This window comes from Carcharhinus amblyrhynchos, chromosome 12, assembly GCF_965287045.1.
Source record: "Carcharhinus amblyrhynchos chromosome 12, sCarAmb.v2.hapA, whole genome shotgun sequence".
NCBI classification, from domain to species: domain Eukaryota; kingdom Metazoa; phylum Chordata; class Chondrichthyes; order Carcharhiniformes; family Carcharhinidae; genus Carcharhinus; species Carcharhinus amblyrhynchos.
The window spans coordinates 24,245,962-24,268,238 of record NC_137335.1 but is presented as its reverse complement, the minus strand read 5'-3'; the positions used below and the strand labels follow the sequence as shown (position 1 = coordinate 24,268,238).

Genomic DNA, 22,277 nt, shown 5'->3' with positions numbered 1-22,277 from the left:
GGTCCGGGAAGTTAGGGCATTGTGCAATCGGGTCCGGCAGGGTGAATGGGCAGCATGCAATCAGACCCAGGGTGTGAGTGGGCAGCCAATAACAGGTGGGGGTGGGGGGGCGGTGGTGGTGGTGGTGGTGGCGGTGGCAGGATGGTGAGTGTGTAACCGGGTAAGAAGGATGGGAGATTGGCAGAGGTAGATGTGGGTTGTCTCACACCCTTCAAAAAGCGCCTGGATGAGCATTTGGCACATCATGATATTCAAGGCTATGTTGGTAAATTGGCTTAGATAGGTAGGTCACGTGGGTGCAACTCAACGTGCCAAAGGGCCTCTTCTGCACTGTGTGGTTCTGTGGGAGATTCTCTGTGGTTTACCATTCTTTCCCTGTCATGATGTCTGTACCCATAGAATCCCTACAATTCAGAGGAGGACATTCAACCCATCAACACCATCTCTCTGAAAGAGCACTTTACCTAGGTCTTCCCTCTGTCCTAACCTACACATCTTTGGACCCAACATTGTAGCACTGCATAATTATATACATTGGGATGACTTCATGTAAAGTTGATCATTTCTGAAAGACTGTTGCGATTTGTTCTGATGTTTATTTGAGTTTGAGCTGCTCCAATGCCATCCAGAAAGAACAGGATAGTTCCTCTGCAGCCTTATCTATCAATTAACACCTCCCTCCATCCCTGTGATGATTTGCAGTGGGGCCATTGTTTGGGAACCTTGGCTGGTTTTTCTTTTTCTGCTTTTTTTTCTTCTGTTGCCCCTAACTCTGAGGCCAACAGTAATCCACCCTCACTCCTAGGTTAACAGACCAGGCACCAAAATCCCAGATGAGCATGATTCTACCTAAACTAACTTTCATGCCCCTAGCCTTCACATACTACCACTAGCCAATAGACACTCAGGGCAAGTTTCTGTATCACCCTGTATGAGATATATGTTTTAGTAGACACTTACAATCAAAGTTAAGATTTGTGATCTGGCAAACATTTGCTGTGATTGAACTAACATTTGAATAATGGCAGTACACCATTATCGGGTGCAGTATATATCTAGCAATGTATATTCCAGTTGCTGCAAGACTGAAAAATAAAAGGGTCATGCTGAGGCAAAATGTATTTGCTGTCTTTAAGTAGACCGTTTATGTTTTGGGGTCACTTGCTGCATATCCTTCTATAAAATGAGCTAATTTCCTGGTTATCTCATTTTCTGCTGCAGGGCAAATTCTCTTGCTATACTGCACAAATCAGAACTTTCCCATTCTGGCAATGAACTTCTCCCATTGTCAGGAAAGGTGCACATTTTCTATGAAACTGAAAGGACATGTGGCCTCTGAGCAAGCTGAAGATTCCAGTGCCTCTAGTGGCACTACTGCCGCATTGCTTATACAATACTAAAAGTTTCTGTAGCATGCTTGAGTTCAGAGGCTATCAAATGAGGTACAGTGTTTAATTCCACTATTCCACCTGCAGTCTTGCACTGATTTTGCTTTACGTCACCAGCTTCTACAGTCCTGAATAAATAGGATGTCTTCCAGGGAGCCCCAAACTGTATTTGGCAGTAATGTCCTTTTTACTTTATTGTATGCTAAAATTGAAGGTTTCTTCATATTTTAGGTGCCAATATCTTCCTCACCTCATCAGGTCTAATCAAACTGGGGGACTTTGGTTGTTCAGTAAAACTGAAGAATATTGCACAGACCATGCCTGGTGAAGTGAACAGTACTCTTGGAACTGCTGGTAAGAGAATTCTTGGGGGAGTTTGCCTTTTAGTATAGTCATTCAGTTAGATCAGTGCACATATTATTCATTTGAAGCAAATGGTTTCAGCTTTACATTGACTCTCAGTTGCGAGTTACTTTTCAAATTTCATTTTGTTTTCAGTGTCATCTGGTTGGCTTTCTGCTAACTTTAAATTTTGGCCAGATTTGGATGGTGGGAGAGTAGAGCTGTCTACATGTGTGTAGGGACTAATGTAAACAGTTAACTCAACCAACAATATGCCCCATAAAGTAGAAGGACACCATAGGAAGGGGGTGTAGAGTAGATGTGGGTTACATTGCAAATCTCCATGCTCAGCAGTATAGCTGGTTTGGTGGTGCTTATTGTTTGACTTTAAAGAGCAGTTGAAATTTAGTAATACTCTAACCTCAATATTCCCATCCTACTGTTGTGCAATTATGCCATGGTTCCTATCATTGCAGCCACATCTTTGACATTCCATTGCACAACATGAATGAGAATTTAGTCATGTTTGAAGTGTTGACAGCAGATCATATTCTTGTATACTAAAAGCTGATTACACCAGGGATAGGGCACTTGATTATAACAATCGTTACCGTATATTTTGAAAAACCTTGCTCGAATTTTTCAGAGATGTAGATGATTGATGTACTGTTTTCTGTGTGCAGTTCCAGAATGATTCAATGCTGAGTGTTGCAATATTGAGCGCCTTGGATATGGATTGTTGCTGTAGAGACCATTCTTGTAAAACCTGCTACAGGGTTGACATTTTCCTATTGGCTTGATTTCACAATTTCTGTTTGTTTTCATGGATCATAATCCATTTCAATTTATTTTTGTTTCTTACTTAGAATTTCACCCAACTCAAGTTTCATTAAGAGCATGAAACATGGAAATTGCAATAATATAAAATATCCTTGGATTCTTACTTTAATGCCAGCATTAGCTTATTTATTTTTTGGTGGATTAAAGCAGACTGATGAATGGCATTTGTATGTTAATCAAATAGCAATGTAGCCAGGGGTAATCTCTAGGTACCTTGAACTTAATGCAGTGAATAAATTTGCCTGTATTCTATTGCTCATATGTTGAATAAGTGGGTCATTATTTTACATGTTATGTAATTTTTACATGTTAATTTTGAACTACGCTACAGTGGGTAGAACATCTGGGGATTTTGGGACAGAGATTTGTTTGTGAATGTTTGCCGTTTGCATAGAGTATATATTCATGCTGGCTGAATATTTCTCCAGTGAAGATTTTCCCTCTGGAACGCACTGTTTCATGGTGGGGGTTGGGTTTTGTTATGCTTTCTGCCCTGTGTGATCTAGCCCATGAGGAAGCCAGCCAGCTTCTGTATGAAGTTAAATACAATGGACTACATAAATGTTTTAAGGCAATTCATCTGTAATCCCCCTTGTACACATTCTCTAGCAGAAGTCAATGCGTAGTGATTTGGAACAAAAGCCCTGGCTGCTTTCCACCTCTACATGTTTCGAAGATGCTGTTGAAAGATGCTTGATGGGTCGTAGACAGTGCATCTTGCAGATAGTGTGCACTGCTACCTGTGTCCATCAGCAGTGGCAGGAGTGAATGTTTGAAGTGCTAGATACTGTTCTGGTCAAGCAAGCTGCTTTGTCCTGGTTAGTGTCAAGCTTCCTAAGCATTGTTGAAGCTGCACTCATTCAGGCAAGTAGAGCGCATTCTATCACACTTCTGACCTGTGCCTTGTAGGTGGTGGACAGGCTTTGAGGAGTCAATAAGATAGTTAAATATTCACTGCAGAATTCCCAACTTTTGACCTGTTCTTGTCGTCACAATATTTATGCAGCTGTTCCAGTTCAGTTTCTGGCCAATGGTAACTCCCAGGATGATGATAGTGGGGGATTCAGTGATGGTAATGCCATTGAATATCATGGGGAGGTGGTAGATTTTCTCTTGTTGGAGATGGTCGTTGTCCAGCACGCGTGTGGCATGAATGTTATTTGCCACATATCAGCCCAAGCCTGAACGTTGCTCAGATCTTGCTGCATACTAGCAAAAACTACTTCATTTAATGAAGAGTCATGAATAGTACCGAACACTCAACAATCAGTGAATATTGCCATTTCTGACTAAGATAGAGTGGAGGTTATTGATGAAGCACCTGAAGATGACTCTGACAATGTCCTAAGGTTCAGGTAATTGGCCTCCTGCAACCATCTTCCATTTGTGGTGGGTAGGACTCCAACAAATGGAGAGTTTTCCTCTTATTCCCATTGACTTCAATTTTAATAGGGCAATAATGCAACACCTGGTCAAATGCTGCTTTAATGTCAAGGCTGTCACTCTCATCTTAACTCTAGAGTTCAGCTCTTTTGTTCATGTTTGAGCCAACACTGTAATGAAATCAGGAGCTGAATGGCACTGATGGAACCCGCAATGAGTAGATCATTGCTGTGTAAATGCCACTTGAAAGCACTGTCAATTATCCCTTTCACCATGAATAGACTGATGGGGTGTTTATTGGACAGGTTGACCTATCATGTTGGGCAATTTTCAAAATTGTTGGGTTGAAGCCAGTGATGTAAGTGTCCTGGAACTGTTTGGCTAGGACTGCTGATCATTCTAGAGCACGAGTCTTCAGTACTATTGCCAGAATGCTGTCAGGACCCTTAGGCTTTCCTGTGTCAAATGTTTCAGCCTGTTTCTTGGTATCACATGGTACCTGTATTTGGCATGCATGGAGTTCAGTTCTTCACCAGTTTGGCACCTGATATTTTTAGGTACTCCTGGCACTCTTCATTTAATCATAGAATGGAATCATAGAATCCCTACAGTACAGCAGGAGGCCATTCAGCCCATTGAACCTGCACCAATGACAATCTCACTCCAGCCCTGCCCCAATAACCCCTCTGACACTAATGAGCAGTTTAGCATAGTCAATCAGCTAACACACACACCTTTTGGACTGTAAGAGGAAACTGGAGCACCTGGAGGAAACCCACACAGACCTGGGGAGAATGTGCAAACTCCACACGGTCACCCAAGGCCGGAATTGAACCTGGGTCCCTGGTGCTGAGGCAGCAGTGTTAACCACTGTGCCTCCGTGCTGTCCCACATTTAACCAGAGTTGCTGCTGATGGTAAAGTGAGCAATTTGCTCAGCCATGTGATTACAAATTATGGTTCTATATTAAGTTACTGATGGCCCGCATCGCTTCATGGATGCCCAGAATGAGCTACTGGATCTGTTCCTGTCTACGTCAATGGGTTGAAGTATAAATGGTGGAAAGCTTTATGTTATTAGGTGTCCAGATCCCTCCATGCTGACACTATAGTTAACAAAGCCCATCAACCCCTCTACTTTCTCAGAAGACTAAGGAAGTTTGGCATGTTTGCTACAACTCTTACCAACTTTTACAGATGCACCATAGAAAACATTCTTTCTGGTTGCATCACAGCTCGGTATGGTTCTTGCTCTGCTGAAGACTGCAAGAAACTACAAAGTGAGTGAAGCCCAGTCCATTATGCAAACCAGCCTCCCATTCATTGACTCTGTCTACACTTCCTGCTGCCTTGAAAAAGCAGCCAGCATAGCTAAGGATCCCACACATCCTGGACATTCTCTCTTCTACCTGCTTCCTTCCGGGAAAAGATACAAAACTCAGATCATGTACCAACCGTCTCGAGAACAGCTTCTTACCTGCTGCCGTCAGATATTTGAATGGACTTGCCTCTCACTATGTTGATCTTCCTTTACACCCTAACAATGACTGTAACACTACATTCTGTGCACTCTCCTTTCCTTCTGTATGAATGTCTGTATAGTATGGAAGAAGCAATACTTTTCATTGTATACTAATAGAGTCATTGAGGTTTACATCATGGAAACAAGTCCGTCAGCCCAACTTGTTCATGCCACCTTTTTTTTAAAAAAACCCTATGCTAATCCCAATTGCCCGCATTTGGCCCATATCCCTCTGAACCCATCGTACCTGTGTAACTATCTAAATGCTTTTTGCAAGATAAAATTATACCTGCCTCTACTACTACCTCTGGCAGCTTGTTCCAGACACTCACCAGCCTCTGTGAAAAAATTGCCTCCCTGGACACTTTTGTATCTCTCCCCTCTCCCCTCTCACCTTAAACCTATGCCCTTTAGTTTTAGACTCTTCTACCTTTGGGGAAAAGATATCAACTATCTACCTTATCTATGCCCCTCATTGTATTATCAACCTCTATAAGGTCACGTCTCAGCCTCCTACACTCCAGAGAAAAAAAGTCCAAGTCTATTTAGCCTCTCTTTATAATTCAATCCATCGAGTCCCGGTAGCATCCTAGTAAATCTTTTCTGCATCCTTTCTAGTTTAATAATATCCTTTCTATAATAGGGTGACCAGAATTGCACACAGTATTCCAAATGTGACCGTACCAATGTCTTGTACAATTTCAACAAGACATCTCAACTCCTGTATTCAGTGTTCTGACCGATGAAACCAAGCATGCCGAATGCCGCCTTCACCACTCTGTCCACCTGTGACTCCACTTTCAAGGAGCTATGAACATGAACCCCTGCATTTCTTTGTTCTGTAACCCCAAACACCCTATCATTAACTGAGTAAGTCCCGCCCTGATTTAGTCTACCAAAATGCATCACCTCGCACTTCTCTGAATTAAACTCCATCTGCCATTCCTCAGCTCGCTGGCCCAATTGATCAAGATCCCGTTGCAATTGGAGATAACTTCCTTCACTGTCCACTGTGCCAACAACCTTGGTGTCATTGGCAAACTTACTAACCATGCCTGCTATATTCTCATCCAAATCATTAATATAAATGACAAATAACAGTGGACCCAGCACTGATCCCTGAGGCACACCACTGGTCACAGGCCTCCAGTTTGAAAAATAACTTTGTATCCATTTAGATAACTCACCCTGGATCCCATGAGATTTAACTTTATGCAACAACCTACCTTGCAGTACCTTGTCAACGGCCTTGCTAAAATCCATATAGACAAGAAGAATGAGGGGAGATCTCATTGAGACGTATAAGATGATGAATGGGATGGATAGGATAGAGGTGGAGAGACTCTTCCCGCTCAGAAAGGACAGTAGGACTAGGGGGCACAGCCTCAAGATAAAGGGGGGGCGGTTTAGAACGGAGTTGAGGAGGAACTTCTTCACTCAAAGGGTGGTGAATCTCTGGAATTCTCTGCCTGTTGAGGTGGTGGAGGCTGCCTCGCTAAATATTTTTAAGACGCGGGTTGATGGGTTTTTGATAAGCGAGGGGATTAAGGGTTATGGGGAGAGGGCGGGAATGTGGAACTGAGCCACGACAGATCAGCCATGATATTATTGAATGGCAGGGCAGGCTCGAAGGGCTAGATGGCCTACTCCTGCTCCTATTTCTTATGTTCTTATGTTCTTAACATCAACTGCACTGCCCTTCTTTACCTTGGTTACCCCTTCAAAAAACTCAGTCAAATTTGTGTGACGTGATTTTCCACTCAACGTCATGCCAACTGTCCTTAATCAGTACTTGCATCTCTAAATGCCAGTACATCCTGTCTCTCAAAATATCTTCCAACAGTTTATCCCCTGCAGATGTGAGGCTCATTGGCCTGTAGATCCCCTATATTCTTCAAAAGATTCACTTGATCACAGCTGTCTATGCCCATCAGGTGCCTCATTCTTCTTCACAAGGGCCTCAATATCCTGAGTCATCCAGGGGTTCCTGACTACTGCCAACCTTGCCCTTCACTCTAAGTGGAATGTGTTTACCCTGAACCCTGGTTAGCACACTTTTGAAAGCATGCCACTTACCAGACTGATACCATCAAATTTGGCCTTGCTTCAATATAGAATTTTAACTTTTGGGACAGATCTATCATTCTCCATAGCTACCTTAAAGCTAATAGTTTTAATACATGTGACAATATTCAAATTCTGAATCTATCCTATTTCGCACAGTGGCAGTGCCACACAATATAGTATCCGCAGTGTGAAGGTGGGACTTTGTCTCCCCAGGGTGGTCACTGCTACCAGTGCTGTCGTGGACAGATGCATCTATGACCGATTGGTGAGAATGATTTTCCCTTTTTCTTTGGTTTTTCCTCAACACCTCCCACAGCCCAGTCTGCCCGATAAGTCCTTTAGGACCTGTTAGTAGTAGTGCTCCTGAACCACTCTTGGTGATGGCCATTGAAGTCCTTTACCCAGAACACATTCTGTGCTCTTCCTTCAATGTTTCTTCCAAGTGGTGTTCAACATGGCATTGTACTGATTCTTCAGCTGAGGGAGGATGGTAGGTGGTAATGCACAACAATTTTCTTTTTCCATTTTTGACCTGATGCCATGAGAATTCATTGGGTCTGGAGTCTATGTTGAGGACTCCTAGAATAACTCCCTCCTGAGAGAATACAGCTGTGCTGTTACCTCAGATATGATGATGGAGCTGTCACAGCATTGGCTATAAGGTGAGTATGACTGAGTCAAGCTGTTGTTGGTCAGCAGAATAGTTCTCTGAATATTGGTACAAAATCTCAGATGTTTGCAAGAAGAACATTGTAGAATTGACTGGACTGGATTTGCCATTTTGTTTCTAGTCCCTAGGTCTATGACAAATGGTTTATCCTGTTTTATTTCTTTGTAACTCTTCCAAAACAGTTTTTTTTGTTTTTATTCCAATTCGGTCAAATCAAGTCCAATTCACAGTCTCAACAAGTTGAGACATTCCCGATCAAAGCTGACAAGACAGGGCTCTCACCTCCTGTCTTGGGCTTGATCTACATGATCCAAGCTGATTGGAGTAGGCATAGCTCCTCCTCCAAGGCTTGATCTCATTTGCATCTTAGCCAAAAGCCTGAGATGCTGTTTTTAAAAATTGCTTTAAATAAAGCTGAAATGTAACCTAATGACTTCAACCTGGCACAGCATGTCAATACTAGATCTCAGCCTTGTACAACTGAGCAGCTTGCTTAGAGCAATTTTAGAGGGCACTTAAAAATCAACCACATTCTGGATCTGGAGTCACATATGGGCCAGATAAGGATTGTGAGAAACGCAGCTCACAGTTAAGCAATTTAGTCGAGTCAAGTTCCGAGGGAACAAGATATTTTATTTAACATTCTTGCAAGACCGGGTGTCCAAAAATAGGCACACCTTACATCGATTTGCAGCACATTTTTATACCTTTTTTTACAAGCATTGAAATGGCTTTGCATTGTGTTGTTCTCCCCTAATTGGTGGTCCCTGTCCTGTTAGTGAGTTGTCATTCCCCTATTGGCTCATAGTCCCACGTTTCCGTCCCCTCTACTCCCCTTCTAACCATGTTTCTTGTTATTGCAAGAGTACAAATGATATTGTTTATTCAATCTTCTTACTTGATTAGTTCTCCCTTCTGCCTTATCTAAAACTATTTAACATGTCCAGTTCAGACCAGCTGCAATAAACCTTCTGCCAACTTAATTACCGATGTCCTGACTATCTCAGTGACCTTCATCACCCCTGGAGTGAAGAGATATGCTCAGTTGCAAAAACAACACATCATGCTTACCATTTGTCTCCTAATCTGGGCCCCCATAAATTCCTACAGGATGTGGTGTACATGTGCCTGACTTTAGGCTATTTCTCTGTGGTGTGCAGGTATATGTGTTAACAGCATCTTTACCTGTTGCTCACAGGATGGCAGATTAGTGAACCAGCTGGATTTTTATGAGAACCTGATAGTTTCATCACCATTATTGACACTAGCTTTTAATTCTAAATTAACTGAATTATATATCGATTGAATTGAGAATTAATTGAATTTAAACTCCATCAGCTGCCACAATGTGATTTGAATCTGTGTCTGCAGAGCATTTGCCTGGACATCTGAATTACCTCAGTAACTTAACCACTACGCCACTTTTCCACACTCCAGCCCCTGCAATAAATCAGCATTGGTGTTTCTTTGGAGAAATGGTGGTTCCAAGACTACAAATTTTCCATGAAGTACATACTGGGGAGAGAAAAAAACTTGCATTTATATTACATCTTATCACATCTCAGAAGCATTTTAAAATGTGTTAAATTGAATGAGTTATTTTGAAGTGCAGCAATTACTGTTGTGTCATTGACACAGTAGCCACTTGTAAACAGCAAGATATCCAGATGATTTGTCTCATTTTTGTTCTTTTAAAGCTTACATGGCTCCTGAAGTTATCACTAGAGCAAAGGGTGAAGGGCATGGACGTGCTGCAGATGTTTGGAGCTTGGGGTGTGTCCTTGTGGAAATGGTCACGGGCAAGGTGAGAAGTTAAATGTTAGTAGGTATGTAGCTGAATATTGAGAATAAAATTTTGTGTGCAAAGTCATGTTATAGCTATGGCAAGATACAGGTTGGTGGTTTGGTTTGAACTGGAACAGATTTTTCACTCCTGAAGTTCAGGTGCACCTAAGAACATAAGAACAGGGAGCAGGAGTAGGCTATCTAGCCCTTCAAGCCTGCCCTGCCATTCATTAAGATCATGGCTGATCTGTCGTGGCTCAGTTCCACTTTCCCGCCTTCTCCCCATAACCCTTAATCCCCTTGCCTATCAAAAACCTATCTACCCGCGTTGTAAATACGTTTAGCGAGGCAGCCTCCACCACTTCAACGGGCAGAGAATTCCAGAGATTCACCACCCTTTCAGTGAAGAAGTTCCTCCTCAACTCCGTTCTAAACCACCCCCCTCTCCTTATCTTGAGACTGTGCCCTCTAGTCCTACTGTCCTTTCTGAGCGGGAAGAGCATCTCCACCTCTATCCTATCCATCCCATTCATCATCATATACGTCTCAATGAGATCTCCCCTCATGAGTCGCAAAAACCCAGCTTGCAGGTGGTCAGGAAGGCGAATGGGATGCTGGCCTTCATAGCGAGGGGGATTGAATATAAAAGTAGGGAGGTCTTGCTGCAGCTGTATAGGGCATTGGTGAGGCCGCAGCTGGAGTACTGTGTGCAGTTTTGGGCACTGCACCTGCGCAAAGATATTTTGGCCTTGGAGGGAGTGCAGAGGAGGTTTACTAGGCTGATACCGGAGTTGAGGGGGTTGAGCTATGAGGAGAGGCTGAATAAACTGGGCTTGTACTCGTTAGAGTTTAGAAGAATGAGGGGAGATCTCATTGAGACGTATAAGATGATGAATGGGATGGATAGGATAGAGGTGGAGAGACTCTTCCCGCTCAAAAAAGACAGTAGGACTAGGGGGCACAGCCTCAAGATAAAAGGGGGGCGGTTTAGAACGGAGTTGAGGAGGAACTTCTTCACTCAAAGGGTGGTGAATCTCTGGAATTCTTTGCCCGTTGAAGTGGTGGAGGCTGCCTCGCTAAATATTTTTAAGACGCGGGTTGATGGGTTTTTGATAAGAGAGGGGATTAAGGGTTATGGGGAGAAAGCGGGAAAGTGGAACTGAGCAGCGACAGATCAGCCATGATCTTATTGAATGGCGGGGCAGGCTCGAAGGGCTAGATGGCCTACTCCTGCTCCTATTTCTTATGTTCTTCTAAACTCTAACGAGTACAAGCCTAGTTTATTCAGCCTCTCCTCATAGTTCAACCCCCTCAACTCTGGTATCAGCCTCGTAAACCTCCTCTGCACTCCCTGCAAGGCCAAAATATCCTTGCGTAAGTGCGGCGACCAAAACCGCACACAGTACTCCAGCTGCGGCCTCATCAGTGCCCTGTACAATTGCAGCAAGACCTCCCTACTTTTATATTCAATCCCCCTCGCTATGAAGGCCAGCATCCCATTCGCCTTCCTGACCACCTGCTGCACCTGCAGGCTGGGTTTTTGCAACTCATGCACAAGGACCCCGAGGTCCCTCTGCACCGTTGCATGCTGCAGTTTTTTGCCATGTAAGTAATAGTCCTTCCTACCATTATTCCTACCAAAGTGGACAACTTCACACTTGCCAACATTAAATTCCATTTGCCAGTTCCTGGCCCATTCGCCCAGCCTATCTAGATCCCTCTGCAGACTTTCCACACCCTCCACACAATTTGCCGTTCCACCAATCTTGGTGTCATCAGCAAATTTCGACACCATACACTCGGTTCCCTCCTCCAGATCATCTATATAAATGGTAAATAGCTGAGGCTCCAGCACCGATCCCTGGGGCACTCCACTAGTCACCAACCGCCAATCCGAATAGCACCCATTGACACCCACTCTCTGCCTCCTATTTGACAGCCAATCCCCTATCCACGCTAGCACCCTACCCCCAACTCCATGCCCCCTAACCTTCCTGTAATAACCTCTTGTGCGGCACCTTATCAAACGCCTTCTGAAAATCAAGAAACACCACATCTACCGGCTCTCCTCTATCCACCGCCCTAGACACATCCTCATAGAACTCCAATAAATTTGTCAGACACGACTTTCCCTTAACGAAACTGTGCTACGTCTGCTCTATCAAGCAATTCTCCTCAAGATGCCTCGCTATTTTCTCCTTGATTACGGATTTGAGCATTTTACCTACAACAGATGTTAAACTGACCGGCCTATAATTCCCTGCCTTTTGCCTGCTACCCTTCTTAAACAACGGCGTAACATTAGCCATTTTCCAATCTTCCGGCACTTCCCCAGAATCCAGCGACATTTGGAAAATAATCATCAAGGCATCCACTATCACCTGCGCCATTTCTTTCAGAACCCTTGAATGCGTTCCATCCGGTCCTGGGGACTTGTCCACAATCAGCTGGGCAGGTGACAAAAGTGTTTTTATTTTTTATGTTTTTATATATGTAGTGTCCTAATTTCCTGTTTTAATCGTGGTGAATAAAAGCACTACGCCATCTCTGTATTTGTATGTAGAATTTGCACTGGTTACATGAGTAATGTAACTTTACAATTCTTTACAATTGTTTATTGAACTGATAGCCCCCATTTTCCCCCTGTGAATGAAATGAGATTGAGCAGTTCCTGCTTAACATTCAGCGGACATTAGTTGATTTTCTGATTTTGATGACCTGCTTGCATTGTGCAGGATCCTGAAATGGTCATTGTACATGTGACAGAAGAAGCAGGGATTGCACTACCTCCACGTTTTGCCTGACTGGGAGTTCTTGAAGTCTTTGTTAGATTTGAAATAGATGTATTCTTCAGTTCCATTATCCCTCATTTTTTCTGGATACAAATAAACAGTTTTAAAATTGTGTAGTATATGCTGTGTAGAATTCAAACTCTTGCTTGTGAATTTCAAACTGTTTTGTTTCTGGGTGTAAACTTCAATGATTCATTTAAGTAGCCAGAGCTTTATTCAAATGCCTTAGAGTATGAATCATTAAAAGCTGGGATCTTTGAAATGTAACAATGTTTTGAGTGGTTCCTTCACCCTGCACATTCAGAAAGAAAATGTTTTGCTCCAGTGGTGAATCAGACCACACCCTGTAGAGTACAAAGGATGAGTCAGCCTATTGAAACTCATCACTTACTGTTGCCATCATTTTAATTGTAAAGTTGAAGGTGATTCACGCTCGAGAAAGCTCTTTCACTATAGAATTAGATATGTATAGGAAACTCACTTCCTGACCACATTTTGTACGATGAAAATTACAGCACAGGATTGGGCCCTTCGGTCCTCCAAGCCTACATTGACTGTGCTATCCATCTGAACTAAAACTCCCTAACCTTTCAGCAACCATATCCCTCTATTCTCATCGTATTCATGTATTTGTCCAGATGCCCCTTAAAGTCACTATTGTATCTGCTTCCACTACCTCCCCGGCAGTGAGTTCCAGGTACCCACACCCTCTGTTTTAAAAAAAAACATCTTGCCTTGTGCATCTTCTATAAATCTTGCCCCTTGCACCTTAAACTTATGCCCCCTAGTATTAAACTCTTCCACCCTGGGAAAAAGCTTCTGACTATCCACTTTGTAGACTTCTATCAGGTCTCCCCTCAATCTCCATCGTTCCAGTGAAAACAAATCAAGTTTCTCCAACCTCTCCTCATAACTAATGCCCTCCATATCAGGCAACATCCTGGTAAATCTTTTCTGTACGCTCTCCAAAGCTTCCACATCCTTTTGGTAGTGTGACGACCAGAATTAAACACTATATTCCAAGTGCAGCCTAACTAAGATTCTATAAAGCTGCAACATGACTTGTCAATTTTTAAACTCGGTGACCTGGCTGATGAAGGCAAGCATGCCATATGCCTTCTTGACTACCTTCTCCAACTGCATTGCCACTTTCAGTGACTTGCATTTTATATTCACTGTATTTTACAATGACTGAAAAGATGGATATCCTTCTGATAGCTAACTAGATAGAGTTTGGAATAACATATTGTTGCATTTGAATGATTGCTTTAAAGTTCAGTTTCTTTCTTCTGTACATCACATGGTTGTAATCTCTTGAACTTCGCAGTGCCATTTTCTTCACAGAATTACTTTTGATGTGAACTATGCCACTTTGCTCCTTTAAAAGAAAAAGCAAAATACTGCAGACGCTGGAGATTTGAAATAAAAACAAAAGGTGCTGGAAGAACCCAGCCAGTCTGGCAACACCAGTGGAGAGTGAAACAGGGTTAATGTTTCGATTCTGTAATGACGCTTCTCCAGAACTGACCAGAGCTGCTGAGTTGTTCCAGCACTTTTTGTTTATAAAACAAATAATTTGCCTTAGAATCACAGCCAGCAGCGTATTTTAGAAGTGTTTCTTGCATTACACACTGGAACAATTGTTGTGCTTTGGAGACTAAATTAAGTGGCATTTCAAGGAAATAAATAACTCATGTTAAAAGCAAAAGGAAATAGAAAAAGACGTGCATTTAAGTAGTGCCTTTTGTGACCACCAAATGTCTAAAAGCACTTTAGAGCTGATGAATTCTGATTTGAAATGTAGTCAGTGGCCAGTTTGTGCACAGTAAACTCCCACAAACATGAATATGATAATAACCAGCTAATCTTTTTTCCTAATGTTGATTGAGGACTAAATGTTAACCAAGACCAACTCTTTTGCTGTTCCTTGGAATATTGCCATGGGGTTTGGCAGATGGGGTTTTGCTTTAACATCTCATTCAAAGGATGGCACCTCTCTCTCGCTGCAGTGGTCCCTCAGTAGTGCATGGAAACGTCAGCATAGATTTTTGTTCTCAAGCTCTGGATTGGAACTTGAACTTGGGATCTTGTGACTCGACGGTCGTGTTAATCACTGAACCAAGGCTAACACCCTCAAGTTAGTTTTACTATGCAGGGTATTGGAGAGTATTGCTAATTCTTTCTGGCGAAACTATTCTGAATGTTCAAAGACTTGTGTGGCCAGACACATGCTGTTTGCTTCTGAGAGGTACAACATTGTATATTTTTGCAGAGCCATCTTTGTTTTTGCTTATCTATTAAAAAGTGATTTTACAAAGATATTCAGTTCAGCAGCCATGAAGGAACCTCTACAAGGCTACTGTTGCAAAACTTTTTATAATGGAGGTAGGGAGGGGTCACACAGTAGCTTAGTGGTTGGCACTGCTACTTCTCAGCACCAGGGACCTGGTTCGGTTCTAGCCTTGGGTGACCGTGGAGTTTATATGTTCTCTCCATGTCTGCGTGGGGTTCCTCCAGCTTCTCTGGTTTCCTCCCATAGTCCAACTGTGTGTAGGTTAGGTGGATTGGCCATGGTAAATTGCCCCTTAGTGTCCAAGGATGTATAGGTTAGGGGTATTAGCAAGATAAATGCTCAGGGTTATGGGGTAGGTCAAAGGATGGGCCTAGGTAAGATACACTTCCGGACAGTTGGTGGGCCAAGTGACGACACCTGTACTGTAAGGATTCTTTGATTCTAACTGGCAGTGAGGGCTGAGAACATTGCCAGGCGTGCAGGAGATTGCTGGCTGATGAGGTGGCAACACTGCCCTATGGACTAATTGAGGAGATGATTGGTGAGCGGGTTAGAAAACTGTGCACCAATCCATTTGATTGCTGTGGGAATTGATGATCTGAACATATAGAAAACTGGAGGTCAATGATTTGATGGCAAGGGAATGAATGCCCACTAAAAATAGGAATGGCCTCCCTGCTTCTCTCAGTTGCTGATATGAAAGATAACCATTGGTCTCATGTTGTACTTTTGAAGGTAGCTTTTGTCCTTTCAGTACTGAAATATTACACAAACAGGCAGTCCAATCAGACCATGCTTCAACTGATCATCAATAACCAAACAAAGCCTCTGTGATAGTTCACTTATATCCGTCAGAAGCTCAGTGCAGAAATTGAGTGTATATTCAAAGCTGGCATGTAAATATAGCACAATGGTATCATTGTATTCTGAAAAGTCTTGTAGAATCATAGCAATTTGAGCAAGGAAATTGGGCCCAATCTGATGTCACCAGCCGAGTGGTCATCTAACCTAATCCTGTTTTCCAGCTCTTGATCTATAGCCTTGTATGTTACATAATCCAAAAGCATTTTAAATGTTATGAAAGTTTCTACATCAACCAGCCTTTATAGACAATGAGTCGCAGATCTTGTCATTCTCTGAATGAAAAGATGTACTTTCTAATTTCCAGCTAACCCTCTCACATTTTAGCCTGAAGATGTGCGTCTTGGTTATGTGACCCTCTTCCAGGGGAAGTAGATCCTTCCCAACCTCTCATTTTTATGTACTTTAATTTTATCTCCTGTTATGGGAAATTCCCACTCCAGAGTCAGACTGGGGGTGTAGCAATACAGTTTTATTTAATAAAGCTTTGTGGAGAAAAGGCACTGGCACTCCGCAGTACTGGGCAGCTACCTTCTCTCAATAATGCAATAGGAGCAGTTTATTTTAATACCTTTCAGACAATAGATAGTCCGGACATTAGCCATTTAACACACAGTTATAGTTGAGTCGGATCGATAGTTTAACACATTGTTACAGCCAGACATAGTTAGACATTGTTCCATAGAATGGATACATATCCTCTGAGTGACAATCGATGACTTAGTTTTGGTCTATACATATGGTAATTGGTTTTCCTGCATTTATGTATTCCCGTTCCCGTTTATGGCTAATCTCTTTATTGTCCTAGGTCTGTCCTTATCTCAAAAGTGTCTCAAGCTCTCTGCTGGCTTCCTGCAGTTTCTGATTCCTGCATGTTTAACTTTAAATAACTGTCTGTCCTTTATGTTTTTAGTTCAAGTAGCTGTCTGCACTAAAAGTCAGTGCCTGCTTAATGTCTCTCTCCCAGTTAACTTTTTTATGTGCCAGGTAGCCATATTTGTGATTTTTCCCACTATATCTCCTCTCAACCTCTTCTGTTCTAAAGAAAACTACCCTAGTCTACCTAATCTTCCCTCATAATTAAACTTCTCAATTCCAGACAACATCCTCAAAAACTTCCTGCTAGTGCAATCTTGTAGGAGCAGGAGTGGGCCATTCAGCCTATCGAGGCTGCTCAGTCATTCAGTTAAATCACGATTGATTATCTTTCATGCCTTGATTATTTTCTTATCCCTTGATGTCATTACAGAAATTTGTTGATTTCTGTCTTTAACCTGCTCAATGATTGAACTTTTACTTACCTCTGGAGTAAAGAATTCTTAACGTTCGCCACTCTCCTTGAGTGAAGAAATCCCTTCTTGTCTCCATCTTATATGGTCTGCTGCTTATTTTGAAACTGTGGCCCCTGGTTCTAGACTAACCAGCCAGGGACGTAATTGCATCTTTACCCTATAGTAGGCTGACCAGACCTACTACATACTTGCTATGCCAGCTGTGACCTAAATGTTTTGTACAGTTTCAGCATATAACCTTCCAGACATTATTCATTAAGTGTGTCAGCCATGCTTGTGTAACTTTCCTTTGTGGTCCCAGATCAGCCACACTCCTTTTACTACGTTTTACTATTCATATGCCCAGAAAATATTTCTGGATTTCCTGTTGTTAGATGCCAATCTTTTCTCATAGTCTTTTTTTTTCCAATTTCTCTCTGTACCTTCTATATGGTATTATCTGCCTGACATATGTCAAAAGCACACTTTATTATACTCCATCTTAATCTCTATCTCTTCCTCTCTTTCTTCATCCAGGGAGCTCTGAATTTGTTTGCCCTAATTTCCCCTTGACGGTACCTCATTATCCCTTTAAGGGAGCCCCTTGTTCAGCCACTGTTTCACCTGTTGATCAGTTTATCTGGCCCAGATCCATTCTTACCCTGTTGGGGTTTTACCCAGTTAATTGTCTTTATTCTCAATCATTTCTTGTCCTTTACCATAGCCAACCTAAACATTTTGGTACAGTGATCATTGTTTCCTGTATGTTTCCCTAGTGACACTTGATTCCCAAGGCCCTGGTCCAACAATGACCCCTTTCTTGTTGGATTGGAAACACAATGCTGTAGAAAATTATTCTGAACACACTCTAAGACTCTTACCCCTCTGTCCTTCACTCTGGTACTAACTCGGCCTATATTTAGATAATTAAAGTCCTCCATTATAACTAATAATGTGTGCTGTTGTCTCTAATGTTCTTGCAGATTTGCTCCTTCACACCTTTTCCACTAGTCAGTGACCTATAAACTTTAATTGATCTACGGCAAAATAGATTTTGTCCTTGTCTCCTTGAGAGTCTTGTCTCTAAACTCAAGTTCAGAACCAATCCCTTTCTTGTTAGATTTGTTATGTTCCAATTTTAAAAAGTTTACCTGAATCCATTTCAAGAATTCTGTGCCTTTCATACTAATCCTGCTCTAGTTGAAAATTCCCACTATTATTTTTGCATTACATATCTGCTCCTCTGTCTTCCCATGACTGTTTGTTTGACGAATGGGATGGAGGCATGGTCTATAGCAGAGTTCAAAATATACATGTTGACAGGCAAATTTGTGCATCAAACATCGCAAGTAACCCACAAGAAAGATGGGGCACGAAAAATTCAAGCAAAATCGTTAATGTTATGATATGGATCCTGCATAGTCTGCGACTGTGTATTTGTCAAGGTGAAGGCATCTAGTTGAGAACTGGAAAGTATGCAGAGTTTGAATATGGGAAAGATGGAATCTGTCTCTCCCATTCTGCTGCTCTTAATTCCTCCAATCGCAGATTCCATCTCTCCCACACTTGCTGTTTCTCTCGAGATAAAATCTACGATTGGAGGAGCAGTAAGGGTGGAGAGAAGAAATCTGTGATTGGAGTAGAGGCATGGGAAAAACAGAATTGAAAGCAAAACAAAATTGCCTGTGTTGAATTGAGAACGAGAAATGAATGGAAACAGTTTCCTTCAGAACAGGACCTTAGAATTTGGATAGTTAACACTTTGGAATTATTTATTTTTTACAATCCTTATAGAATTGTATATTTTTTTTTGAGGGGCAGTGGGTTGTTTCTGGCAGTGGCCAGGGAGAATGCACTGAGGTGGGTATTTAAATTATTTTAATAAAAATTCCCTCCCCACATCCAGTCTTCTCCTAAAGAATACAACCTTCCTATATAAGAACTGGGATCTTGGTCCTGCCATTAGAGGATGAGGGGTGAACTGAGATGGCAGTGTATCTTATGCAGGTAAAACAACTGCAGCTATGTTTGTATGGGGTGAGGGGTTGATAAGGAGAGAGGAAAATGTTGTGGGGAGATGGCCTCTCAGGGCATGAGAGTGTGCATCAATACTGGTTAGAGAACCTGATACACTCATGGTGTCCTATTCTCTCTTTGCTTGCTTCTGAAAATGTAAAATCCATGAAACTCTCAGCCTTGCAGAGATCCCAATGTGACTCTTGCCACAAGTATTGCTGACAACTCTTGTATGTGTTGTCTAGGATTTCCAGTGTGGCACAGTACATTGTCTTTTGAAGGTGTTATTTAGTCAATTTATATTGTTTGTCAACATTTACTGACATTCATGGAGGAGTAGAGTGTGGTAGTGCCTTGCCAGCATTCTGCCTTGGAACAGTGCCATCAAAAAATAACTTTTCTGACTTAATTTATTGTTGTCACCTGTGTTAGTATACAGTGAGAAGTTTTGTTTCTTACACCCTATGCAAAGCATACTGTACGTAGGGTGCAGAATGTAGTGTTACACTCATAGCTAGGGTGTTGAGAAAGATCAACTTAGTGCGAGGTAGGTCCATTCAAAAGTCTGATGGCAGCAGGGAAGAAATTGTTTTCAATTCGGTTGGTACGTGACCTAAGGCTTTTTGTATCATTTTCCCAATGGAAGAAGGTGAAAAAGAGTATGACCAGGGTACGTGGGGTCCTCAATTATGCTGGCTGCTTTTCTGAGGCAGCAGGAAGTGTTGATGTAGTCAGTGAGTGGGAGGCTGGTTTGCATGATGGACTAGGCTTCGTTCATGACCTTTTGTAGTTTCTTGCAGTCTTGGACAGAGCAGAAGCCATACTAACCTGCGATGCAGCCAGAAAGAGTGCTTCCTATGGTGCATCTTTGATAGTTGGTGGGAGTCGTTGTAGACATGACAAATTTCCTTAGCCATCTGAGAAAGTAGAGGCATTGGTGGGCTGACTTAACTATGGCGTCGACATGGAGGGAAGTTTGGTGATCTGGACACTACAAACTTGAAGCTCTTGACCATTTTGACTTCATCCTTGTTGATGTGGACAGAGGCATGGTTTCCACAATGCTTCCTGAAGTTTTGCTGACATTATTGGGGAGATTATCGTCATTTTATCAGATTCTCTATCTTTACTGTACTCCATAGTACAGTTATGGTAAGGTTGTATAAGGCATTGGCGAGGCTGAATTTGGAGTATTATGCACAGTTTTGGTCACCTACTTACAGGAAGGATGTAAATATGGCTGAAAGAGTGCAGAGAAGGTTCACAAGGATGTTGCCAGGACTTGAGAAGCTGAGTTACAGAGAGAGATTGAATAGGTGAGGACTTTACTCCCTGGAGCGTAGAAGAATGATGGGAGATTTGATCGATGGGTATAGATAGAGTGAATGCAAGCAGGCTTTTTCCACTGAGGCTAGGGGAGAAAAAAACCAGAGGGCATGGGTTAAGGGTGAAAGGAGAAAAGTTTAAAGGGAATATTAGCGGGGGGCTTCTTCACACAGAGTGGTGGGAGTGTGGAATGAGCTGCTGTCCTTTGGGAGGACAAAAGAAACAGATTTTTAAAAGACTTTGGCCAATTCAAGGGGAAAACTAAATTTTGAAATTTCTCAGACCTTAAATCAAAACATGGACAACCGCCATCCTGCCTTTGGGTGAAATAGAGCTGGCAGCTTAGTCCCTCTAATGTAACCTAATTTTGTGCTTAAGTAACTTATTCGCACATGCCTTGGTCTCCTTGATCTGTCTAATTCAAATAATTAACTATGTAGCCACCATTTAACCCCTTCATTATTATAAATAGCTCAATCAAATTTCCCCGAAGTTGATATTTTCCAAAGTAAAAGGATCTAACTATATAAATCAATTGTGATAATAGCTAAGGATACTTAAACTAGTGATCAGCCTACAAATATCCTTCTTTGAACTTACTGAGGCATTTATATCAGCCATTATGTTAAGGACAACAACTGGGCACGGTGCTCTGTTGAGGCCTAACAAAAATCTTGTAAGAGGACGTTATGATGCTTGTTCTTTTCATAGAATTCATAATCATAGAATCGCTATAGTGCAGGAGGGGGCCATTCTGCCCATTGACTCTGCACTAACCACCATCCCAACCAGGCCCTATTCCCACATTCCCTACTCCCTTTAATATTAGATTATCCTATATCTCCATATTATTGTTAGCCTTTGCTATAGCCTTGCAGCACTGCTTATGAACACAAGACACTGGTTCATCAGAGTTTTTAAAAAATACATGTTATCGAAAGAAACTGATTTACCAGATGAAAAACACCACAAGAACACTCAGTCAGGCATTGGCATGCACCATGCAAGTGTGTACATCAAAACTAGGGATTTCAACATGTTGTGATTTCAGTTTCAAAGTTTATTTTAACAAGTGACATGACGCTAATCTTTCATATTAATAAAGTTTTTGTTTTTTCCTATTTTAGAGGCCTTGGCATGAGTATGAGCATAACTTCCAAATAATGTACAAGGTTGGAATGGGTCATAAGCCTCCCATCCCGGAGAGATTAAGCCCAGAAGGCAAAGATTTCCTCTCTCATTGTTTGGAAAGTGATCCAAAATACCGCTGGACATCTAGTCAACTCCTAGATCACCCATTTGTTAAGGTGACTTGTTAGAATTTAACATGTGGCAGAAGCTTGCTTTCTATGAAGTTGCCAATTTGGTAGATTGTCAACATTAAATGCAAGCAATTACATCATTTATTCAGTAGCATGGTCTTGCCGAGCAATGTGCAGTGGTGCAAATTCATAGTTTACCTGTTTTGGAATATGCTGATATCATCTTTTAATACTCAACCTGTTAGTTGGACTTTGTTGACTGCCTTGTTATAAGGTTGTTCTCATTGGACTAAGTCTAAAGCTGATGCTAATAAGACCTTGTGTAGAGTAACAAGTGGATGTCAAACATGTACAAATGTATTGTTTAATTGCCCTTCAGATCACATCTACGTGTAATGACCATCACCCAATCCTTGATTATGTGCAACTATTTTGGACGAAGCTGCTATCATTCAAATCC

General features: G+C 42.0%; 1 protein-coding gene across 2 annotated transcripts in view; it reads left to right on the top strand.

Annotated features, from left to right (window-relative positions):
- Positions 1-22,277, top strand: part of map3k4 (mitogen-activated protein kinase kinase kinase 4) — a 188,034-nt gene that overhangs the window by 162,215 nt on the left and 3,542 nt on the right. For both annotated transcript variants that reach the window (XM_080200228.1, XM_080200229.1), the window contains 3 exons: positions 1,620-1,742; positions 9,909-10,015; positions 21,683-21,862. In XM_080200228.1, coding sequence (XP_080056354.1) covers positions 1,620-1,742; positions 9,909-10,015; positions 21,683-21,862 — 410 coding nt within the window. The remainder of the gene's footprint in view (positions 1-1,619; positions 1,743-9,908; positions 10,016-21,682; positions 21,863-22,277) is intronic.